Genomic DNA, 21,932 nt, shown 5'->3' with positions numbered 1-21,932 from the left:
TATATGTATATGTATATGTATATGTATATGTATATGTATATGTATATGTATATGTATATGTATATGTATATGTATATGTATATAACACATTCACACATATGCATGCATACACACATGAACCAAATAGGACACTAGCGATTATGGTGGTTGCCTCTAATGAGAAATATATTAGTGTTTTGTTAAAACTCTCTCAAACAAGAATCAAGTTTTCAGGGAGAAATGAGAGTGTCCAGGTACAGGGGACAGGGAAGAGAAAATGGTCATCAATTTTACATTGCTTGGTATAGTGTACACTGAATTAAGAAACAAATACAAAACTCTGAATAAAGTGACTAAAAAATGACTCCCTCCAAAATATCTATTTGAAGCAAATAGAATAAAGCATTTTCTGTGTCAAATAAATAAGTATATTATTCTTTTATGTATTTAATTTTTAAATTAAAATAAGTTTTAAAGTTCATTCTGTTAATAGTAGCTAAAAGGATATGGTATGATATTACATTGATACCAAAACAGGATGGTTTCAAGTACAGGAAACCAGAATAAAATATCAGTTCTTTAACACTAAAAGTTATTACTTACCAATAGAAGCAAACTGAGAATCCAGACCCAAAGTTAAAAGCATAAAGAAAAATAATATGGACCAGAATGGACCACCTGGAAGTTGAGCTAGAGCTTCAGGATAGGCAATGAATGCCAAGTCAAATCCTAAGAAAAATGTGTGAGATTTGAAATTAATTGCCAGGAAAACTTACACATTTGAACATTTTCAAAGAAATACACTGTTAAGAAAGACCTCCTCATGATTTGGCAATGCAATTCATGACATACTGTCTTTGTCCTTACCAACTGACTTATTAAAAGGTTTGACTGGAGGCCAGAAACATGGCTCACTGGTGGAAGCACTTGCCACTCAAGCTTGATGACCTGAATCCAATCCCCAGAGCCCGTGGTGGAAGGAAAGAACAGATTCTTGAATGTTGCCCTTTGACCTCCACACAAACACTGTGATGTGTATTTATACCTGCACTTGCTCTCTTTTCCCTCGTGCACTGTAATAATAAATATTGAACTGACACGCTAATGTGAGTGTGTGACGTAAATTAAGCTGCTAATACAAATTCTTTTTTCATGAAAGTTGTCTTAGAATTTTAAACCTTTCATTTTTAAATTTTTTAATACATCAATTTCTGTGTGTGTATGTGTTTGTGTGTGTGTGTGTGTGTGTGTGTGTGTGTGTGTGTGTGTTCATTCATGCATGAGGTCAGGAATTCAAGGGCCATACTGTGCTTATAGAGATCTGAGGACAACGTTGGATGTTGGCCTTTGCTTTAAGTCTTATTAAAATATGGTCCTCCCCCTTTTCTCTGCTGTCTATTCTTGGATAGTTGGCCCATAAGTGAGAATTTTCTTTATCTTTGCCTCTTGTCTCTCCATGTTCTGGTATTACAGATTTTTCACACTAAGCATAGGCTCTTACAGAGATTTGGGAGATTTGAACTCAGGTCCTGTGCTTACGTTGCAAGTGCTTTTACCCAGTTAGCCACTTATCCAGACTCTAATCAACTGATTGACATGAGGTATGGTGGCACACACCTGTTATCCCAGGTCTTACGGTGTGAAGTAAAGGAGGATCAGGAGTTCAAAATCATCCTCCACTGCATGCTGAGTTTGATACCAGCCTGGGATCCATGAGACCCTCTCTCAAATAACAACAGTCACAAAAAGATTGGTGACAAGGAACATATTTCTTAAATGACAAAAATGTTAAATTAGTTGACCTTATTCTAAAATTTGTAGAAAATAAAATGAAATAAAATTGTAATATCTTCAAAAATAAATGTATAGAATGAATTTTTGTGGTTGTTGTTGCTTTTTGAAATGGGGTCTTTCTATGTAGCTTGGCTGTCCTGGAACCTGCCATCTAGACCAGACTGACCTCAAACTCAGAAATCTGCCAACCTATGCCTTCCTAGGACTTGGACCATGCCATGCCTAGCTGGAATGAACTTAGCCTTCCACCATCTTGCCAAATGTTTACCCAGAATAATTATGAGTACTACTATTTCAGTTTATAGATACCTGCAATATTGTATATAAAATAAAGTCCTAGATGGACTTTCATTTTGAATTTGATGCTAACCTTTAAAGCACTTTGTAGTTTGCTCCAGTTTTTCTATGTGACCCTCAGTTTTAGGTACTTTCACTGTCTATACTTTCGCAGAGTATTGACAATTAGCTTTTCAACTAGGCTCTATCACTTTCTAAATATTTACATTTTTGTTCAAGACAAAATGTCTCTGTGGATCAGTGTACTATGAGGAAAAGAACACTAAACGAGCTCCAGAATCCCTTCTCATTCAGGAATTCTGCTATTATTCTTCAATATTTCTATTATATTATACTAAATATATAATAAAAGTTTCCAAGGCGTTCCTACTTAAAGAATCATAGAATATTTATATGGATCTTTTAGCTGGACCGTAAGCACTCTTTAACTATTGTCCTTAAGGTTAGAAAGTTTGTTAATCAGATTCCTAGAAAGCTGGACACAATTATGCACTGGGTCACTAGACTCTTCCTATTATATGAGTTTAAAAGCTCAGATCCAATACTGTTAATTGCATATGGAAAAATTTGGTCATAATTGTCTCTATCATAAAGCATAGAATATCCTTAGCATAATACCTGAACCTTTTAATAGTGGGTTGAGTGATTCGTTTTAAGTATTAAATCAAATACAGAAAAAATGTCTTCATTTCTCATTCTTTTAGATAAGGTCTCATACAGCCTCAGCTGGCCTCAATTTCTCTCAGTAAATGAGGCTAGTCTCGAATTTCTAATCCTCCTATCTCTACTTCCCAAGTGCTGAGATTACATGCATGTAACACCACATCTGGTTTACGAGATGTTAAAAATAAAACTCAGGGCACTGTGCATGCTTGGCAAGCACTCTACCAACTGAAATATGTTCCCAATATTATGTCTTCAGAATAACCATTCCATAAATTACTCCTGTCTATCCTGATCTGTTAGGAGCTATTATTTAAAATAAATTGCGTCAAATGAACGTAAAAAATACAATAATTCTAATCATAAGTATAGAACACTATAAATTATACCAGAGTTTCATAAGTGAGCTATATTTAATTAATTCGTCTTGGTTTCATCCAGAATTATATACCTGATTTTACAACTTGAGAGACTTCCTTTCCAGATATATGAGCCATGTGTCCCAGAATAGAAAATATAGCAAATCCAGCAAACACGCTTGTGAGGCAGTTTGTCATGCAAACTATAATGGCATCAGAGTAGCAGTTGTTGTTGAATTTGTTGTAAGATGACAGAGCCACTAGGCCACCCCAAGCCACAGAAAGGGAATAAAATATCTGAGTGGCAGCATCCTTCCAAACCTGCAAGAGAAAAAATTTAAAGTTTAAAACATGCACATTTAAATTTAATTCCTATAAAAGAATTCATGAGTTAATATGAGTATGTATTACAACATAAGAAATGCTTAAATGTCAACCATCAATGTGAAGAAAACAATAGTACTAGTCTTTTAATGTCTCCATGTGTTCTTTCATGCTTCAGTAGTAACCGACTCTGACTTTGGTGTGTATGCTTTCCGCATTCATTACATGTGTTTTTTCGAGACGGGTCTTGCTCTGTTCTCTGGCTGTCCAGACTCAGAGATCTGCCTGCCTCTGCCTCCCTAGTGCTGGGATTAAAAGTATGCACCACCAGAGAAGGCTCTGAGAAAAGTCAGAGAGAGAAAGAGAAAAATGAGTGCTGGTACAAGAATTGGTTTTCAGCTTCTCCATGGTTGTCAACCCTACTTCCTCCCATCTTGGGACCATTAATTGGGTTATTTTTGCTTATTTCTTCTGGTCCCTGGCCCTCAAATAGGCTGACTAACTCTGTGAAACAACAGATAAATAATGTGGTAGCAAAACCTATTCAGATACATTATCATAAGTCAGTATGGAGGACCACGAGACTCAAGATGAGGTTGTTACCCTATCCAGGGTGTTCCCAAAACCCATCTCCACCCAACCTAAAAGGCGGGCCTTTCCGCCCCTAGACCAAGCAGAGAGGGGCCACCCAGAACCCCCTCTGACTGGCGATCTGAATTCTTGCTTAGGCTGCGAGGCTAAGCACTGCAAGGGAATATAAATAAAAGATAAAAATATCTATCTGGGTTCCCTGAGGGACAAGCCTGACTGCATAGGGGTTGATGTCAAAAGTATCCCCTCTCCAGGAAAAAGACATCGGGATGGGTATGGCCCTCATGCCTCACTGGACAACGACAGGGGGACTGGAGCCATTACAAGGTCCCCTTCAATTACTAGAGGTCAGGCCTCTATCCCCCACCTTCAAAAGATTAGAATTGCCACAGCCCTTCTATACTTAGAGAAGGGAGGAGATGTCAGGGGCAGCCCTGCTTATACACTGAAGGCCTAAAATCAGCCAAAGGCCTAAAATCAGCAATAGGCCTGTCATTCATGTATACTAACACCAATTCCTGGGTCTCTGTGGAAAAACATTGAAACAGATGGCTATAAGCTAATGTAAACAGGCAGCTTTTGTGGAAATTTACAAGCCTGAGTAGTCATAGACCTTGTAAATAGGTAGCCTTGGAGGATAATACCAACTTAGATAAGGACAAGTGAATCATAGGCAGAGTCATAGTGACCTGTCCCCTGAACCTTCACCCAGCCAATACTTTGTTCTGAAAGATATCTTTATTCTCCCTGAACACCCATGCTCCAGTGTCATCCCCTTCCCCACATCCTGCCTTTTTGTGTTTATAACCCCTGTGTGAATGAGTATAAATTACGATTTGAGAAAAAAAATAATTATTTTTTAAAAAAGTATGCACTGCTATTGCCTAGCTCTTTATTTTTATTTTTATTTTTTATTTTTGAATGTTTAGGGTTTATAGAAGAATTATCTTGCTGGGTGTAAATTAACACAACTGGCCTTCATAGTTCATCATTGTGATATTTAACCATTATCAAATAGAACCATATACATTTTCAATTTGATATAATTTATATTTATATTTCTGTAATTTAAAAATTAGAGACTAGGCACAAGTTCAAGTGGTTCAGTTAAAAATATCTCATTCTGAATAGACATGCATATATGAGAATTCTGAAAGGGAAATGAGTGCACAGGGAGATACGCAATAAGAGTGGTCAGTATGCATACATCTATCCATATGCAAAACTATAAAATATAATACAATTTAAAAATTAGACATGTTATTTTAATCATTTTCCACTTCTCTATACCCCAGCCTAAATATTGCAACTTATCTTTTCTACTGTTGACTGATATTAGTTGGCTTAATGTTTTTGCTATGATGTAACTTTGTATACTCTTGTACACATCTCCTGCTCATGTAGGTGATATGCATCCTCTCTTTTACTGAATCTTGTCAGGTCATTCTCTAGAATCTTCCCACTAGTTGGCCCTCTTACTAGCTGAAGATGAGAGAGGTCCCATTCCTCTCTAACAGTGGCTCTCAACTAGTGGATCGTGGCCCCTTTGAAGATCACATATCAGATAGCGTGTATATCAGATATTTACATTACAATTCATAACAGTGACAACGTTACAGTTATAAAGTAGCAAGGAAAGTAAATTTATGGTTGGGGGAGGGTCACCACAGCATGAAGAACTATATTAAAGGGTCACAGCATTGGGAAGGCTAAGATCCACTGCTTAATAGCATTGGCAACAGTTGGTCAGAGCTTTTCATTTGATGTAATTTAAGCACTTTGAATTAAGAGTTTTGATTATACTCACTACTTACCAAACATTAACATTTTCCACAGGATTTCTTTTCGTACTTCACATTTTCTTAAATTATTTGCTTTATTTGATTTTTAGGATCTCTTTCTCCCTCCTTGCCCACCCCCTCTCTCAATGAAGTGGTATTTGTGTATACCAGGATGACCTGGAATACTAAGCACTGAGTTCAGAAATTTCTCTGCTTCTACTTCAAAAGTAACTTGTGGAATGTAAGTTATGGATAATCATACCACACCCAGGGACTCAATTTTGAAACTGAATTCTAAGATTTTATATGTTATGTATCTTAAAAGTTTTTTCTCTTCCAAATCTGTGGATTATTTTTTTGTCCTCTTTATTTTATGTTCTTTAATGAGCCAAAGAATTTTTGTTATTGCTGTTTAATATAGCTGAAATTATTCAGCTGTGCTTACTACCTCTGTTTCTTTGTGTCTGAAAACAAAATGTAGCCCAAGGTTATAAGGATGTTATTCTGTATTCTCTAAATGAAACAGTTTTGTTTACAATGGAAAACTTTCAGTTGCCCTTAAATCTATGCTACACATATTAATTACATATATGTCAGATATAATTTGTTACACATATTTTCACTTTTTGTCATTTTCTATTGTTTAAGGATAATTGACATGATACACTACATCAATTTTCATCAATGACATCCATCAAATCATGCAAACATTCCAGATTGAAATGAGTTGTTACCTCTGCTACATGCTAAGCTTTGTTTCTTCATAAAAATATTTTTAAATTACTATTCTATACCACATATGTGTATATCTGTTCCTATGCTAAAATCATGTTATTAATTACTGCAACATTGCAGTGCTTTTCGTAATAACATTTTGTATCTGACATGACAAGTTTCTCCATACTTTGTATCTGGGTTGGGAATTTGATTAGAATTCTATTGATTTTGTGTACCATTGTAGCATTAAAATCACATTAATTCTTAGCAAGGATGTTACTAGGCAGCCCATCCTGACTCTGTGCTGTTTGTCTAATTCCACTCCTTTATCATTACTGATCTCCAATTTGTCCCTTCTCCTGCCTTGTTAAAGGTCAACGGTTAAAGTCAGAGACTTATTCAGGTTAATCTATTCAAAGATTTGAATTCTCTGGATATAATATCACTCAAAAGAGAAAACTCTATGTATGTAGATTTCAGATAACAGAGATGATTTATATTTGACCAAAAAGTATCGTTTTCATCCTCTTAATAGCATACTGGTCAGTGGAAGGCAGGTTGAATAGCATGACTGTACGTGAATAATAATTCTGGTTTCAGAATTAAAAAGAATAAATTTACATCCAAATCATTCATCTTCTGTTACTTCAATTAAACCTCTTTAACTCATTGGTAGGTATGAACAATAACAATAATATTTAGAAAAATTTGTCATAAGAGTTATAATTGTTATTATGAGAAGTGATTATATAGTGATTTAGTTTATTATGTTAAAACCAATAATTTTATTTGAATATTATTTCAATAGAAGCAAATATTATAGGGAGTAAATATCACTGGGTCTTTAAAATACACTTTCCACAATAGATTGTAACTTGTCTGTATGAAGGGATATGAAGATACATACATACAGAGAGAGACACATAGACCAAGATAACTTCATTTATATATAACACACTCATGTTACAAAAAATTACCCTTATTTTTTTGGTTGTGGTCGATCTTAGGAGAAAAAGCCCATGTTTGTGTTGGTCTCTGAGCCTCTGTCCTTGATATGTTGTGCAAGAATATGTGATTTAAGAGAAGCTGAGGTGTATGAGTCAGATCAGTGTTGAGAAAGAATACTAATCTGAGAAAAACTATTATCATCACCAGTAAACCCCAAAAACATGGAATGTGGTCATTTGCTCTGGGGAGTGGAGAAATAAGAGGACTAAATTGCATGTTTCACAAGGAGCTTTAAATGCAGGTCTGATTCTTTTCTAATAATAGAGACACAGAAACAGAGGCAAATATAAAATGCATATGAAAACTTCAAAATAGTTTCAAAGGCATATAAAGCCAAGGTGTCTGAGGCTTATAAAAAGCCACTTAACCATATCAAGGGGGCTTTTCATCTGTGATCAAGGTTTTTAAGTTTAAGGAAAATGGAGGGTGTGCTTCTTAGGGAAAATGAAGTAACTATATGATGATATACCTTAATCAATAGTTAAAATAATTGTATACCAGCCCACATTTACATGAGTTTTCTATTTCCCCAGTATATTATTTTATCAAGTTTAATAACTTAACAGAAAAATGATCTTCTATCTGGGAATGGATTAGTAAACAAGGTTAAAAAGATATGGACTAAAACTAATTAAGAAATGCATTAAGATGCTCTATGGACACATCAAAGTATATTAATCTCCAAAAGTATAAAAATAAAATGTCATAGTTCTAAAGTAATTAGAACTGGCAAGGTTAATGATGGAGTGAAAATTATTGGGCACTGCAAAAGTAACCAAACTCAGAAATTTACATTTCAATTTTTCAAAAGTTAAATAATAGATTTCTATGATGGAAACTGATCAACTTGAGGTTAGTTACTAGAAACATTCTAAGATGGTTGGATAGATATTTGATTTGTAAGTATTTTAAAAAGAAAAATTCAGTGTCTGAAAGTCAGTATTTTTTTATGTAAAAGACAATAGAAATCTAATCCATTTTGGATAGCACCATTAGTGTGGCAGGTAATATTAGCACAGTTTTTTCTCTCTGCATTTTAATATAAGATTGATAGAAAGCTTAATATGTACCAAGAATGTGATGTAACTACTAAAAACATGTAAGTCCCTTTGGACTATATCAACAGAAGCACAGTAGCTGTGTAAGCTTACTGTTAAAGCCCTGCACAATTAGAGTTGTAAAACCTTTTATGTGCCCATGATACACAGCCATTTTCTGGAAATAGACTAAACTTACGAGAGAGTTATTCAGGTCCAGAAAAACAATTCTGTAAACAAAAATCATTTGCTGCTTAGCCTGATGATCCAAGGTCCAGGAAGATAACATGGAAGGACAGAACTGACTCCCAAAAATTGCTCCCTAACTTCCATATGTGCACTATGCCATGTGTGTGCCACAACATAAAAAATAAATTATTTACAGGGGTAAGTTTTTCAAACTTATATTCAAAACATGTGTTTCTGTTTCTAATAGAAGCAACAGTTTTACTTCTGGATTACTTAATACATGTAAACTTTGTGTGCTAAATCTATAATCTACTGAGCAAAATTTGATCTTATTGTTAATATATTAACTTTTCATGGTAACCAAATGTATATTAGACAATCAAACTTTCTCTGCTATTTTCAAAGCTACTAAAAATTTGTCCAATAAGTCCCATGATCCTAGCTTTAAATTATAGGTGTTAGAGTGTGAAGTATTATTTTATTTAAAGTAATAAACCCCAAAACTGTTGGTCAAATAGAATAAGTTACATTAATACAATGAGGTTTAAGACTATTGCTAAACTTGATCTTACTGCCAATGAAGAGCATTAGTGCCATTACATACATTAATCAGAAGTTCTACTGGGTAGAAACCCTAGCCATTTGACTCCATATGCTTTTTTATAAGACATTATAGTAATATATAGTAATATAGATAGATAGATAGATAGATACATATATATATATACATATATATATATATATATATATATATATATAGAGAGAGAGAGAGAGAGAGAGGTATATATAGATGATATATAGATATATCGGTATATAGGTATATAGGTATATAGATAGATGAATAGATAGATAGATAGATAGATAGATAGATAGATATAAATATAAAGATATATAGATATAAATATATATAGATAGATACATACATACATACTTTTTATATTTGGCTTTAAGTTTTAACTTCTTAGGTAATTTTAAATCCAAATTAAGTCTTACCTCAGCTTCTCTGAGTTTTGTAAAATTTGACTGTGCTCCAATGTAATATGAAATGCCTTTTGATGCACCCTCCAAAGTTGCGCCTCGTATTAACAGAATGAAAAGGACCACATATGGGAAGAGAGCTGTAAAATATACCACCTACCGAATAGAACAACTAAACATTAATGCCACTTGAAAATCATGCTATATAATTTTCCATGAGCAAAATTAGCAGACAATTGCTATTAGTGAAATAAGTTACTCCAGGTTTCAAAACATAGGTAAGTCTAATGATATCGATACAATGTAGCATAATTTCCTTTCTCTGTTCTCACCACTCCAAAAATGAATCCACTTTTTAAATGCTATGATGTAGAGATCACTATTTCTAAGGCTCATGCTGTAATCAATACATAAGCAACTTGGGATCGGATAAAATACTAAGAGGATCCTTATAAATGTCTGAGGGGACTGAATGTCTCCTCTCAGGAAACTTTTGCACTGGGAGGGGGAATGTAAAACTGGTAATATTACTATATTCAGTCCCCCAAATTAAAGGAAAATACCTTAGTATCATGTCCAGATCTCAGGAAACCTTCACTAAAGTGAATACAGAGCATGCTGAACACTTGTTACTTAAAGCTACCATTAAGGGAGGTTGATATATGTACTCTTGACTTTGATAACACAGGCTTCCAAATGAACAGATTTCTCTTGAGGCTGGCTGTAAAATAACATGTAATTTCTTTGATCCATGGATATCCTATGTTTGATAATATGCCCAAAGAGATGATTTAAATAAGTAACCAAAAATAACAAATATCAATTTCCTGATTAAATTGCTTTTAATAGACGTTTGTAACAAAACTTATTGCATCATAAAGGAACCAAGGGTTTCACAAATATACAAATGGAGCATATAGGAAAGTTTCCATGGACTTTGAAATATTTGCAGTACTTTTTCAAAGAAAGCACATGTATCATTGCATGCAGGAGGACAACAATAAGTGTCTAGAATTATTTTTGCCCTTGAACTTTTAGGTAACATCACGCTGGTCAGTTAAAAAATGTGTAAAATTACAATTTTCTGGGTAGTATGCAATCTTCACAGAAAATATTTCCATTGTTTTTTTTTAAGTTGCAGCTGGGATCTCTGAAAGTTTTCTTTTCTTTTTAAGATGAAGAGAAGGATACTCTTTTACAGAAGAGAACCCTTCAATGACAGAGAAGATTCTTACTCCATTGAGAAAGACTAATTCAAAGGAACGATTACATATTTTTCTATGTCTTCTCATGAAGTTATTATCCTAGAAAACATTCTACACTGAGCACCATATTATTCAAAGTGCTTATTGCACAACAGAAGTTTAAAACCATACTCTCAAAGCCCAGAATGGCATATGAACTAGTAGGTTTTGAGTTTTAAGCAACTGCCCAATGCTTATATTAATTTTTGCTTTGTTTTTAACAATACCGATGAACCTATGCATATGCTTAAAACTACAATACAAGGTCTTATCCAGAAAGACTTTCAAACATTTAAATGTTCCTTTTAATAATTTGAATGTCCATGTTATACAAAAATACATTCAAAATATTTAATGGAACTACAATGAAGTTGGATAGCAACTGCATCACGAAGGTGACTTCCAACTTACCTTGCCAGAGGATTTGATTCCTTTAAACAGTGCTGCTCCAACTATGAGCCAAGCTAGTAGAAGGCAAAGTGCTAAATACCACACAATTACTCCAGTTTCATCCATTCCACTTGACCTCTGAAGCGTCACTTTACTGAAATACATAAGACCTTTCATAAAAACAGAATCAATTGTCTTTGCTTTAAAAAAAACATGAGCTTCATAATGTGGTGTATCCAAAGGGAACCTTCAGAGTGTTGTATCTTAGTCTTGTAAACCTTTCATCGATAGACAATGTTGTATGGAGGGATCAATATTATTTCTTCAAAAGTTAGGTTTTGGCCTTCAAAGTTACCCAAAGACAGTCCAAATTTCAAACACCAGAAAGCTTTCGTCATGTTTCCTGCCAACATTTTAATCTCTGCTATACAAAGAAATGAATTTTTTATCTGGTAGTTTCCTTTGACTCAATATGGGATATTCTCAAAATAAATTCATTAATAAGACTCTTAATATTGTATTATGTATTTACTTATTCAAACTTATACATATGATCAAACTGAAATGGACTGATTCTTGATATCAACAATTTTCTGTGGAAGTCCACTACTTCTCACAGTAACATGTGTGGATGTATAATACTAGACCGGAAGCTAAAGAAATAGTTCAAAGGTAAGAGTATATTCTACTCTCCCTGACGCCTTGAATTTGGTTCTCCGCACTCACAACCACCTGTAACTCCGGCTCCAGGGAGAACAGAACAGATTCCTCTGACCTTTGTAGGCACCTACACTCATGTGCTCTCTCTCTCTCTCTCTCTCTCTCTCTCTCTCTCTCTCTCTCTCTCTCTCTCTCGTGTGTGTGTGTCTGTCAAATAATAAAAAAAAACTTTAAAAAAATCAGAATCCCAATTTTAATATGATATTTGGGAACATTTAAAGACTCAAAATGGTAAAGCACCATGTTGGAGAAAACATTATTGAGCATCCTCAAAATAATTAAAATATTAAAATATCCATCATATCCTTTAGCAATCCCACTGTTTGGTGTGTATTTAATAAAAATGATGTCAGGATGTCCAAGAGACAATTACATTGCCAAGTTTCTCACAGAACTATTCATAAAAGTAAGCACAAATAAACAAATGTCCATCAAATGATGAATGGATAAACAAAATATATAATGCATACACACACACACACACACACACACCACATCACCACCCCACATCACACTACAATACTATTAATCCATATATATAACCTGCTCAGTCTATATAAGGCTATCTTTATGTATGTTTTCAGGACTGAGTATTTGGCACTGGACAAACAATTGGTGTGCTCTTCTCTGGAGAAGACAGCATCTTCTGCTCCCAGCTTTCCTCAGTTTCCTATCCTACTTTGTGTAGAGTTGAGGCAATATGAGCTTTTCCTCCTCCATTTTGCCATGTCCATTGGTGTCTTCCTTATGCAGCTCATGTTTGGGTGGCCATGCCATTGGAGCATTCTATGTGTAGCTTTTGACTTTACTATAAGACATAAACTCACAGCAAACTGCCTTATCCTTTTGCTTTTACAATCTGTCAACCCCCTTCCCACTCCTGAAATGTTTCCCGAGCCTTAAATGTAGAAGTGGTGATTGATATCTTAAAGATTTGTTTAGTTTATTTTATGTGCACTAGTGTTGTGCCATATATGTATATATGAGCTATATGCATGTCTAGTTGCCATGAATACTAAAATAGGGCATTGGATCCCAGGGCACTGGAGTTACAGGGAGTTGTGGTGTCAAGAACCTGGATATGGTCCTCCACAAAAACAATGAATGCTCTTACTTTCTGAGTAATCTCTTCAGACCTTAATTGTTTATCATTAGAATTTGTTTATTATATTAAAATTTTTCTATTGTGCATTTATGTGTGTGGATACACATCCCACTGCACATGGGTCATAATCAGAGGACAACTTTCAAGAGTCAGTTCTCTCCTTCTACCATTGTGGGTTTCAGGTATTGAACTCAGAACATTTGGCTTGGCAGCAGGCATCTTTATGTGCTTAGCATTTTCATAAGCTTTATAATTCCCTCATATTAACTTTTAACTGGTAATTATTAATAAGCCATTACTTACAGTGTTATGTGCACTGGACAATTAACTTGTAAAAGTACATTGTCAACAGTGAGCTCACTTTTCAGGTAATTTAAAACTCACTAGGGAGAGGTAACCATTTGAATCGAATGAAGTATTCACCTGTTATAGTTCTCCTGTCTTCTATTTATGTGAGTTAAAATGGGGGAGGTCTATTGATAGACAGAAATATGTTCGACTCATAATATATACTTGTAGTAAAACTATAGAATAAAATGGGGGAAAAAACTGACAAATATTTTATTATGTTTCTTAAAGTCTTCCAATAGCATATGTATTAAGAAGTCAATCAATACTTACTCCCAATACTGTTCACTGGGAAGTTGTCCTGGCCGAAAAACTTCACTACCATTCAAGCAGGTGAAGTTGTTGATATTTACCCAGCTTATATTCATAAACATCTCTCCTGCACCTGTACTCACATTACATCCAGTTACTAAAAAAAGATATATATATAAATAAATAAAATAGATAGATAGATAGATAGATAGATAGATAGATAGATAGATAGGAATGTGCTTAATTGTGCAATACTTTTTCTGTGGAGAAAAAGGTTTTAATGGAAAATACTTAAGTTCTTATTTAAATCATTACTTGGGAAAGGTAGTATAAACAAATTACAAACAAAACAAAGGATGTTACACTCAATACATCAAATCTTCTCTACTATCAAGATGGTAATACTAGATACTCATTTAAATTGTGCTCACACTTATAGTAATAACTGCTATAGAGTAACAGTTATTTCAGTTAAGATTTAGTACTTAACAGAACCTTGAGCAGAGACTTAGCTAACCTTTCAAACCCTTCAAAAGCGTTAAAGCTTCCTAAGTTTATCCTCTGGTTGTTATGGGTAATCCCAAGAATAATATCCTCTAGTATTAATATTACTTTATCTGATATTGACAGCATCCACACTTTACTGTTACTATTTACTGTTATTAAAGATAGCACTTAAAAAAACTACTCCCCCATTTCTTGCTATATCTTGCTTAGATTTTAGACTTGGAAAAGGTACTTCTAGTTGTGACCTTGTCTTTCATAAAGTCATACTGAAATTGGTTAGAAAATGATTTACTCATTTAAACTTATTTTTAGAATATAGCAGAATTATAAGGTTAGCAATGTTTTAAAAGTTAAGCCAATGAAATTTACCTATTGGTGATCTGCTACAGTTTTCATCTGCCCAAGAAGAACAATTAGCCCATGGCAGTACACTTTGAAAAGAAGCAAACAAGTAGTAAAGACTGTAGGCAATTATGACATTATAATAGATTGTCACAAAAATGGATATCAGGACCATCGTGATTCCCACACCTGGAAAACAAAACATTTTTAAAAAGTGAAATTTGTTTTGCTGATCCATAAAGAACTGAGCACAATTTCCACAAAATATCTACAAAAGCTATAATAATAAAAAAAACCCTCTATGTTGTAATTCAAAACTTGAAAAGAATTTATTTTTATTATTTTTAATTGTATATGTGTGTGCACGCACTTGTGAGTATGTACATATGAGAGTAGGTATCCGCAGAGTACAAATGCACTGGATCCTCTGGAGCTGGAGGAAGAACCTGAAACATCCAACATTGGTGCTAGTAACAAAACTTGGATCCTCTGGAAGAGCAGTGAGTGTTCCTAACTGCTGAGCCATCTCTGCAACTTCTTCCCAAAGGTAAAATAATTTTGATGCTTGGCTTTCAGAGAATGCTTTTCAGATGGTGAGATGGGTTACTATAGCTGTAGCCTTGGGTTTAGAATGATAGCTCAGTGGTTAAGAACACTTGCTACTCTTCCAAAAGACCAGAGCTCAGCACCCATATTGGGTGATTCACAACTTCCTCTTGACTCCAACTTCCATAGGATCCAATGTCCCTTTCTGGCCTCTACAGGAACTCATACATGCAAGTATCTACATACTCATTGTATATATACATAAAATAAAAGTAATATAAATTTAAAGCCAGATTCTTGAAGTGAACGCACAACAGGACTATGTATTAAAACAATTGAAAATTTAAAACTGCCAAATAATTACACTCTGGTCACCAACTTTTAATGTCTTTCCTAACCCTTCCTTTGTGTGCATCCAGGTAAGAAGAAAAGTCAACATTTGAAGGCTTGGGAGGTGGCTCTATGGGCAAAGTGTTTGCTAAAGCTATAGAGGAGTATGGACCTGAGTGTGATTTCCAACATCTATGTATTTCCTTCGTTTTAAAAGCTTATTGCAGTAGAGTACACCTAAAATCCTACTACCAAGGAAGTAGAGACAGGGCCTTTCCAGTGCTTCCTGCCCATCCCATCTAGCCAAATGAGCTCCAAGTTCAGTTAGAGACCATTTCAAAGTAATTAAGCAAGATACATAACCTTGACTTTCACCCTCTTCATGCATGCATACACACACACACATGTATGCTTACACACAAATATGTACATGTGTATGGACAAAATATATACAGAAGAAGCAATGGCATCTTTGACTTAGCATGTCATTTTTGTATTTTTTTAATAGAAAGAGAAAATTGTATTTTTCATGTACTATGTGATGTTTTAATTGTACATGTACTGTGGAATAAGTTCAACTTCAAATTAGCAAGCATATTGCCTCAAGTGACTGTCATTTTAGTGGTCAGAGTATTGATTGCCCACTGTGTGTGCTTATGAGATTACAATATATGAATATAATATATTGCCATCAGCTATAGTCACCATGCTGTGAAGTCTTCATTTTTTGATTTTCCGATAGGTTAGCTTTCTCAAAATTAATCACTTTTTTTCCTAGACAGAGTTTCTCTGTGTAGCCCTGCCTGTCGTGGCAGTTGTTCTGTAGACCAGACTGGCATCAAACTCAGAGATATGCTGGGATTAATAGCATGAGCCATTATTCTATTAAAAAAAAGTATTTCTCTTAACTATAACTATATAGCTTATCTTTTTTAACCAATAGAGCTTCCTCCTTCTTATCGACTTCTACATCTGCGCATTCTGTACTCAACTTCTATAAGATCAAATGCATCATAATTTTAAACTCTCTTTTCTTCTGCAAATTGGAAACTGTATATGTGCATCTAGACTAGTAGCTCTCAACCTACCTAGTGCTGAAACCCTACAGTCCCTCATGTTGTGGTGACCCCAAACTATAAAGTTATTTTTGCTGCTACCTCATAACTGTAATTTTGCTACTTTATTAATTGCAATGTAAATATCTGATATGCAGAGGATCTTAGGCAACCCCTTTGAAAGGGCCAGTCTACCTTCCCAAAAGGGGTCATAACCCACAGATTAAGAACCACTGATGCAGACCAACAATCATGATGATGAAAAGTCTTAAATACCAACCTTGAAACAGTGGCAGAATCCTCCAAACTGAAACTGGACCTAAGCTAGCAAATTGTCCCAGTGAACATTCCAGAAAGAACAAAGGCAAACCAGCCAATGCTAACATAATTGCATAGGGTATCAAGAAAGCACCTGAAAAGTAAAAAGATAAATATACTATTACATTTGAAAGTCTCAGGAGCACTTTGACAAATAGCATAATATTTTAAAGTGTCTTAATAGGGTAAAATTTGAGTGATCTGACTTGAGGTCCAAAATAAATTACTTTTAGTTAGAAAGTAATGAATTATATTAGCTGTGAGTTTCTCATTAATCAAATTGGAATGGAAATATTACCTTGTAAGGTTACTATGATTATTAAAAACAAAGCGTATAAAAAGTCAGCATATATATTTCAGTGTTAGTGCTCCATCCCTTCTTTCCTTCCTTCCTTTCTTTCTTTCTTTCTTTCTTTCTTTCTTTCTTTCTTTCTTTCTTTCTCCCTACCTTCCTTCCTTTCTTTCTGCATTTCTATCTATCTTTCATTCTTTCTCTCGTTCTTTCCTTATTTCTTTGTTTCTTTCTTTTTCTTTCTCTCTTAACACTACGTTACCTTTTAAACATAGGGGGGTGAATCATAAGTAGGATTGAGAATGCAAATTACTGAAATTAAGTTCATAATTTTCTTAATAGTCACAAGTCTCTTTAGTCAGCATTAATAAGAAATGTATGATTTTTCAGAAGACTCTGACCTTTTGAGGCTTATTCAGTTATCTTCCATTATCACAAGACCCAATCTCCCATAGAAGAACGTCCACCCTGCTCCCTCTTTACACCTTTTGTTAAACTTTTTCCCCATATTTGGAGTATGATATTGCTCATTAGGAGTTTACCAGACTATAAACTGAAAGAGAGACATAATGTTAAATGTCCTAACCAAACAATCTAGAAGTCTTGGCAGCAGTTAATAAAAACAAGATCGAGCTCAAGAAATGGAGACAGGCTTTTGGGTATGTACACTTCATCTGTTGTTACAACTTTTCCAAATTATTTGCTTGCTACTCATGAATTTTTAAAGCATTTAGATAATGTAGATTATCTATTACCCAAATAATATGATCTTTAATGTGCCATATTAACTTTTAGAGGAAACAGGAGAAAGAAGGCAATAGCATATGAAAAATAAAATGATTTCATTTTTCTTATATTTTAAAATACTCTATTAAAATTAGTTTAATTCATTTCCTAGAAAGTTGTGGTGATTATTGGGTGAATGTGTGATATCAAATCACAAGACCTATCTTATTGTAACCACAATTGTAAGAAGCTCAAAGGAACCTTAGGACATAGACACCAAAATGATCATGATTATTGACTCATTTTCCAGCTAATACTTACATCAAAACCACTACTGGATGACCTAAGTCCTAGATGACAGAACTTAAGCTACCCACACTTAAAGTGTTTAATAAACAGAGCTCCTTTCTTGAGTCTCTGAAGGCCAGTGTGACTGTTTTAATACACTCAATTAACAAGAAATGTGGTTGAAACATCACCACACAAAATCCTACTGTGCCAAGAGAAAAATAATTATACTGGCAAAATTTCAATGGTATCCAATTATGAAATACAGGCACACGTCACCTCAATACTTTTAACAGAACCTGTAAGCACAAGTAAGTTAACATAGTGTAACTGAAAAGTTGTTTCCACATTGCTAGAGTACTGTGCAATTCATTTTCCTTTGCTCTGGGGGTCACCTTGGTTATTTTTGTGTTCTTATTTAGCCTACCTTAACAACCTACAAGGTATTAAAAGCATTATTTTTTCAACAAAACATATAATCTTGAATTAAATTCTATTGCATTTTATTTATATTCTACATGGTAAATGAAATTTGAAATATATGTAACTGAATTTTGCAACTTGAAAATCTTAATTTAAACCATAATCTGTTCATACTTAAATTATTAAAGTGACTTGATCTAGCTAGGCAAACAACAAACTTGAAGTTTTAAAGTCCTAGTTGGGCCAGGCGGTGGTGGCACACACCTTTAATCCCAGCACTTGGGAGGCAGAGAGGCAGGTGGATTCAGAAGTACTACATGTAATACTTTTTATCAAGTTTGTATCTGAGGGTTTTCTGAAGCAGTTTCCAAGCTTGAGCTAGTAGCGCACAGTTCACTAATACATGTTTTGCCTGTTTTTCATCGTCTTTACCAACTCAGAGTATCCTATACCTCTCTTAAGCTCATCATACTTCATTATATATGTGTGATATTTTAATAATATATATACTTATGTATGTTATATAAAATATAACATGTTATGCTCTATTATATATAAAGAAGTTATATAACATACCACTGGAAGAAAAGGAACAGACGTAAAGGCCTACCTCCGCCATTGGTGTAGGTCAGGTATGGGAATCTCCACACATTGCCCAATCCCACTGCATAGCCAACCATGGAAAGAAGATAATCTGATTTTTTGGACCAGTTACCACGTTCCTGATTTTCATCATTTTCACCAACATGGAAGTTCTCGGAAGAAGCTGTCACTTTCTAAACAAGGAAAATATCATCAACATCTTCCCTTTCTGTTACACATTCCAGAGGTGCATAATTTCAAAAGCCCAGAGAGTGATAGAAAGGGAGGGTGAAAACCTCACGGGAAATTGTTTTCAAAATCAAGAGAGTTCTCCCATCTAAGAGCTAACCAGGCCCAACACTGCTTAGCCTCTAAGATCAGATTGAGAGCGTTCAGAGTGATACACCCATAGAAAACACTAAGCACTAACATGATTTCTGCTGGTAGGTAATTTTACTTAGACGTTCCTTCTTCAAATTAAAAAAACAAACAAACAAATAAACCTGTAAGTAGATATTTTCACTGTCTCTTCAGCTAAAATCACCCCAAGTTTAATAGTACAAACATGAAGGCAAATGAAAGTAGACAAGTCAAGTGGCAAATACAAGTTTTGATCATAAATTCGGAAGAGTCAACATTTCTGAGATTATAGCAGGTCATTAAAAAGTATCAGATCTAGCTTCTAATTAAATAAAAATCAGTTCATACACTTTTTAGGGCAAACATTCAGTGTCCTGAATAATAGCAGAAACAAATTTTCCTGTCCCACCAGGTGGAGCAACTCTCTCTCTCTCTCTCTCTCTCTCTCTCTCTCTCTCTCTCTCTCTCCTCCCCCACTTGGGGAGGGGTTCTTTCCCAACCTGATAGTTGCTTGACTATGGAATGCTCTCAGGGTCAGATAAGGACAGTACATTTTTTGCATTTCCCTGCAGCATATGAACACAATGTAGAGAACGACAAAGAACAGCATTCTCTGAGTGTTCTCAAGGTACAGATAGAGGTGCTCCTAAGTTTCCTAACTACCAGCAGTAAAGTTGTTTTTCACGTCGACTTTGTGGGAACATATCAGGCATACTTGAAAAGAGTTGAAGAGAAAGAAATATGCAAAATAAGGTACAGCTACAGAAAGCAAAAGAAACTGACACTCACTCTCCCTCCTTGTTTTCCCTTTCTGACCCCCCCACCTCCCCCCCCACACCACCAGAAGCTTCCAGACCCCTACCTCCTTCTGTCTGCACTTGAAGAAGCTCGGGCACTTCAATCTGTCCATGGTTCACTCGCTCCCTTGGCGTACCTCGCCTCGCCTCTTCTTACAGTCTGCCTGAGCTTGACTGGTGACAGGTGCACACTCCCCCGTTGCTACCTGCCAAAGTGAGCCACCTTGCCCAGGGGTGGGACCATTTATGGAGGGAAGCTCTCTCCTCCCCCTCCCTGACGCCCAGTCCTTTCAATTACCGGAAGGGACCAAAGCGAGCCTCTGGTTTTTCCCCCAGGTAATCCTGCATGTAGCAATTCTTTGCCCCAGCCCTAGGAAAGGGCAGGGCTGTGAGCAATTGAGCTGCGCAGCCAGAGCGAAAGAAGACTGACAACTTTTGACTCAGCTGTGCAGGTGTCTTAGCAAACTTGCCTCCTTTGCTGGCTTCCCTGCTATTTCCAAACCTCACTTCTCAGGCAGGTCTCTGTCCTGGGGCCAAGTGCTGATCTCCCCTGGTGCTGGAGGTAGGAGAGACCCAATCCACCCAGCTCATTTTGTTTGCTATGATTTTTGTGAACAGCCCAGACTGCTCTGGGCCCTCTGATTCCCGAAAGTTTTGCCCCTCACTAGGAAGCTCTTCATCACCCGGGGCGAGTACTTCTCCCAGAGGGGAAAACCCCTGAATTGGGCACCTTGTAATGTAGCCAGTTAAGATAAGATTACCCTGCCTCTACCTGAAAAGAGGGACTTTGAATCTATGTCCGAGCTCCTTTCTCAGCCTTCGGAATAGTTTTGACTTTTACAAGGATTGCTTTGTGTAGTATTTCAAAGAAGCCAAACACAAACAAATTATTGAGCAGGTTTATGGGAAATTCGAACCGTAACAAAGGACTTCACTCTGCGAGAAAGGCGAGGCCTAGAAAGTAAACTGTAAGGAAACAAATCAGTTTAGCTACAGAGGAAAGACTAATTCTGATCACTAGTAACAGCACCTTTTCATCAAAAATTCAAAGAATCTACACTCAATCTGTCCATGTAAGAGATGGGGGTAGTTCTACCAAATCGTTAAATTCGTACAAACAAAGGAACCAGCAGAGAGCCAAGTTTTCATCTATGTATAGTCCCTTTGTTCCCCACTGGACGACAAGGATTTTCCATTTGCAATAGAAACATGCCTTCAGGAGTTCAGGCAGATAAAGCAAAGCGGAGAGGGATGCGGAAAGGTTGTGACTGGAAAGTATCAGTACTTTGCCTTGACCTTGGTGGTGAATATCACACAGGCTTGTTTGGGATTTTATAGGCACACAAACTTACATCAAGTGTATGTGGAGAGAGAGGGAGGGGGGAGAACACTTAAATTCCCCCTTAATAGTATTCTAGACTACTGGTACAACCTAAAGACTAAGATAAATCATTAGCCTATTTTATCCATAGAAGAAAAAGAAAAGGTAGTGTGAAAGGATTCATAAAAGAGCTGAAAAGCAAACCAAACAGTGTTCAGCAAACTATCAAAGTCTCAGAGGAAGAAAAGTAACCCACCATGATCCATTGT

At 35.5% G+C, this 21,932-nt stretch overlaps 1 protein-coding gene across 1 annotated transcript in view; it reads right to left on the bottom strand.

The window, feature by feature from the left end:
* Slc6a14 (solute carrier family 6 member 14) overlaps positions 1–20,703 on the bottom strand; it is a 27,286-nt gene extending 6,583 nt beyond the window's left edge. Inside the window, exons 1-9 of the mRNA XM_028783346.1 lie at positions 20,408–20,703; positions 19,214–19,379; positions 16,837–16,968; positions 14,653–14,814; positions 13,798–13,933; positions 11,373–11,505; positions 9,733–9,873; positions 3,185–3,413; positions 583–708 (exon numbers count right to left, since the gene is read on the bottom strand). Of these exons, the coding sequence (XP_028639179.1) occupies positions 583–708; positions 3,185–3,413; positions 9,733–9,873; positions 11,373–11,505; positions 13,798–13,933; positions 14,653–14,814; positions 16,837–16,968; positions 19,214–19,379; positions 20,408–20,455 (1,273 nt within the window). The 5' untranslated portion in view covers positions 20,456–20,703. The remainder of the gene's footprint in view (positions 1–582; positions 709–3,184; positions 3,414–9,732; positions 9,874–11,372; positions 11,506–13,797; positions 13,934–14,652; positions 14,815–16,836; positions 16,969–19,213; positions 19,380–20,407) is intronic.
* Positions 20,704–21,932: the final 1,229 nt, after the last annotated feature.

The sequence above is a fragment of the Grammomys surdaster genome, unplaced genomic scaffold, assembly GCF_004785775.1.
Source record: "Grammomys surdaster isolate TR1022 unplaced genomic scaffold, NIH_TR_1.0 1065, whole genome shotgun sequence".
In the NCBI taxonomy this organism is placed as follows: Eukaryota; Metazoa; Chordata; class Mammalia; order Rodentia; family Muridae; genus Grammomys; species Grammomys surdaster.
This window is presented reverse-complemented; position numbering and strand designations above follow the sequence as displayed.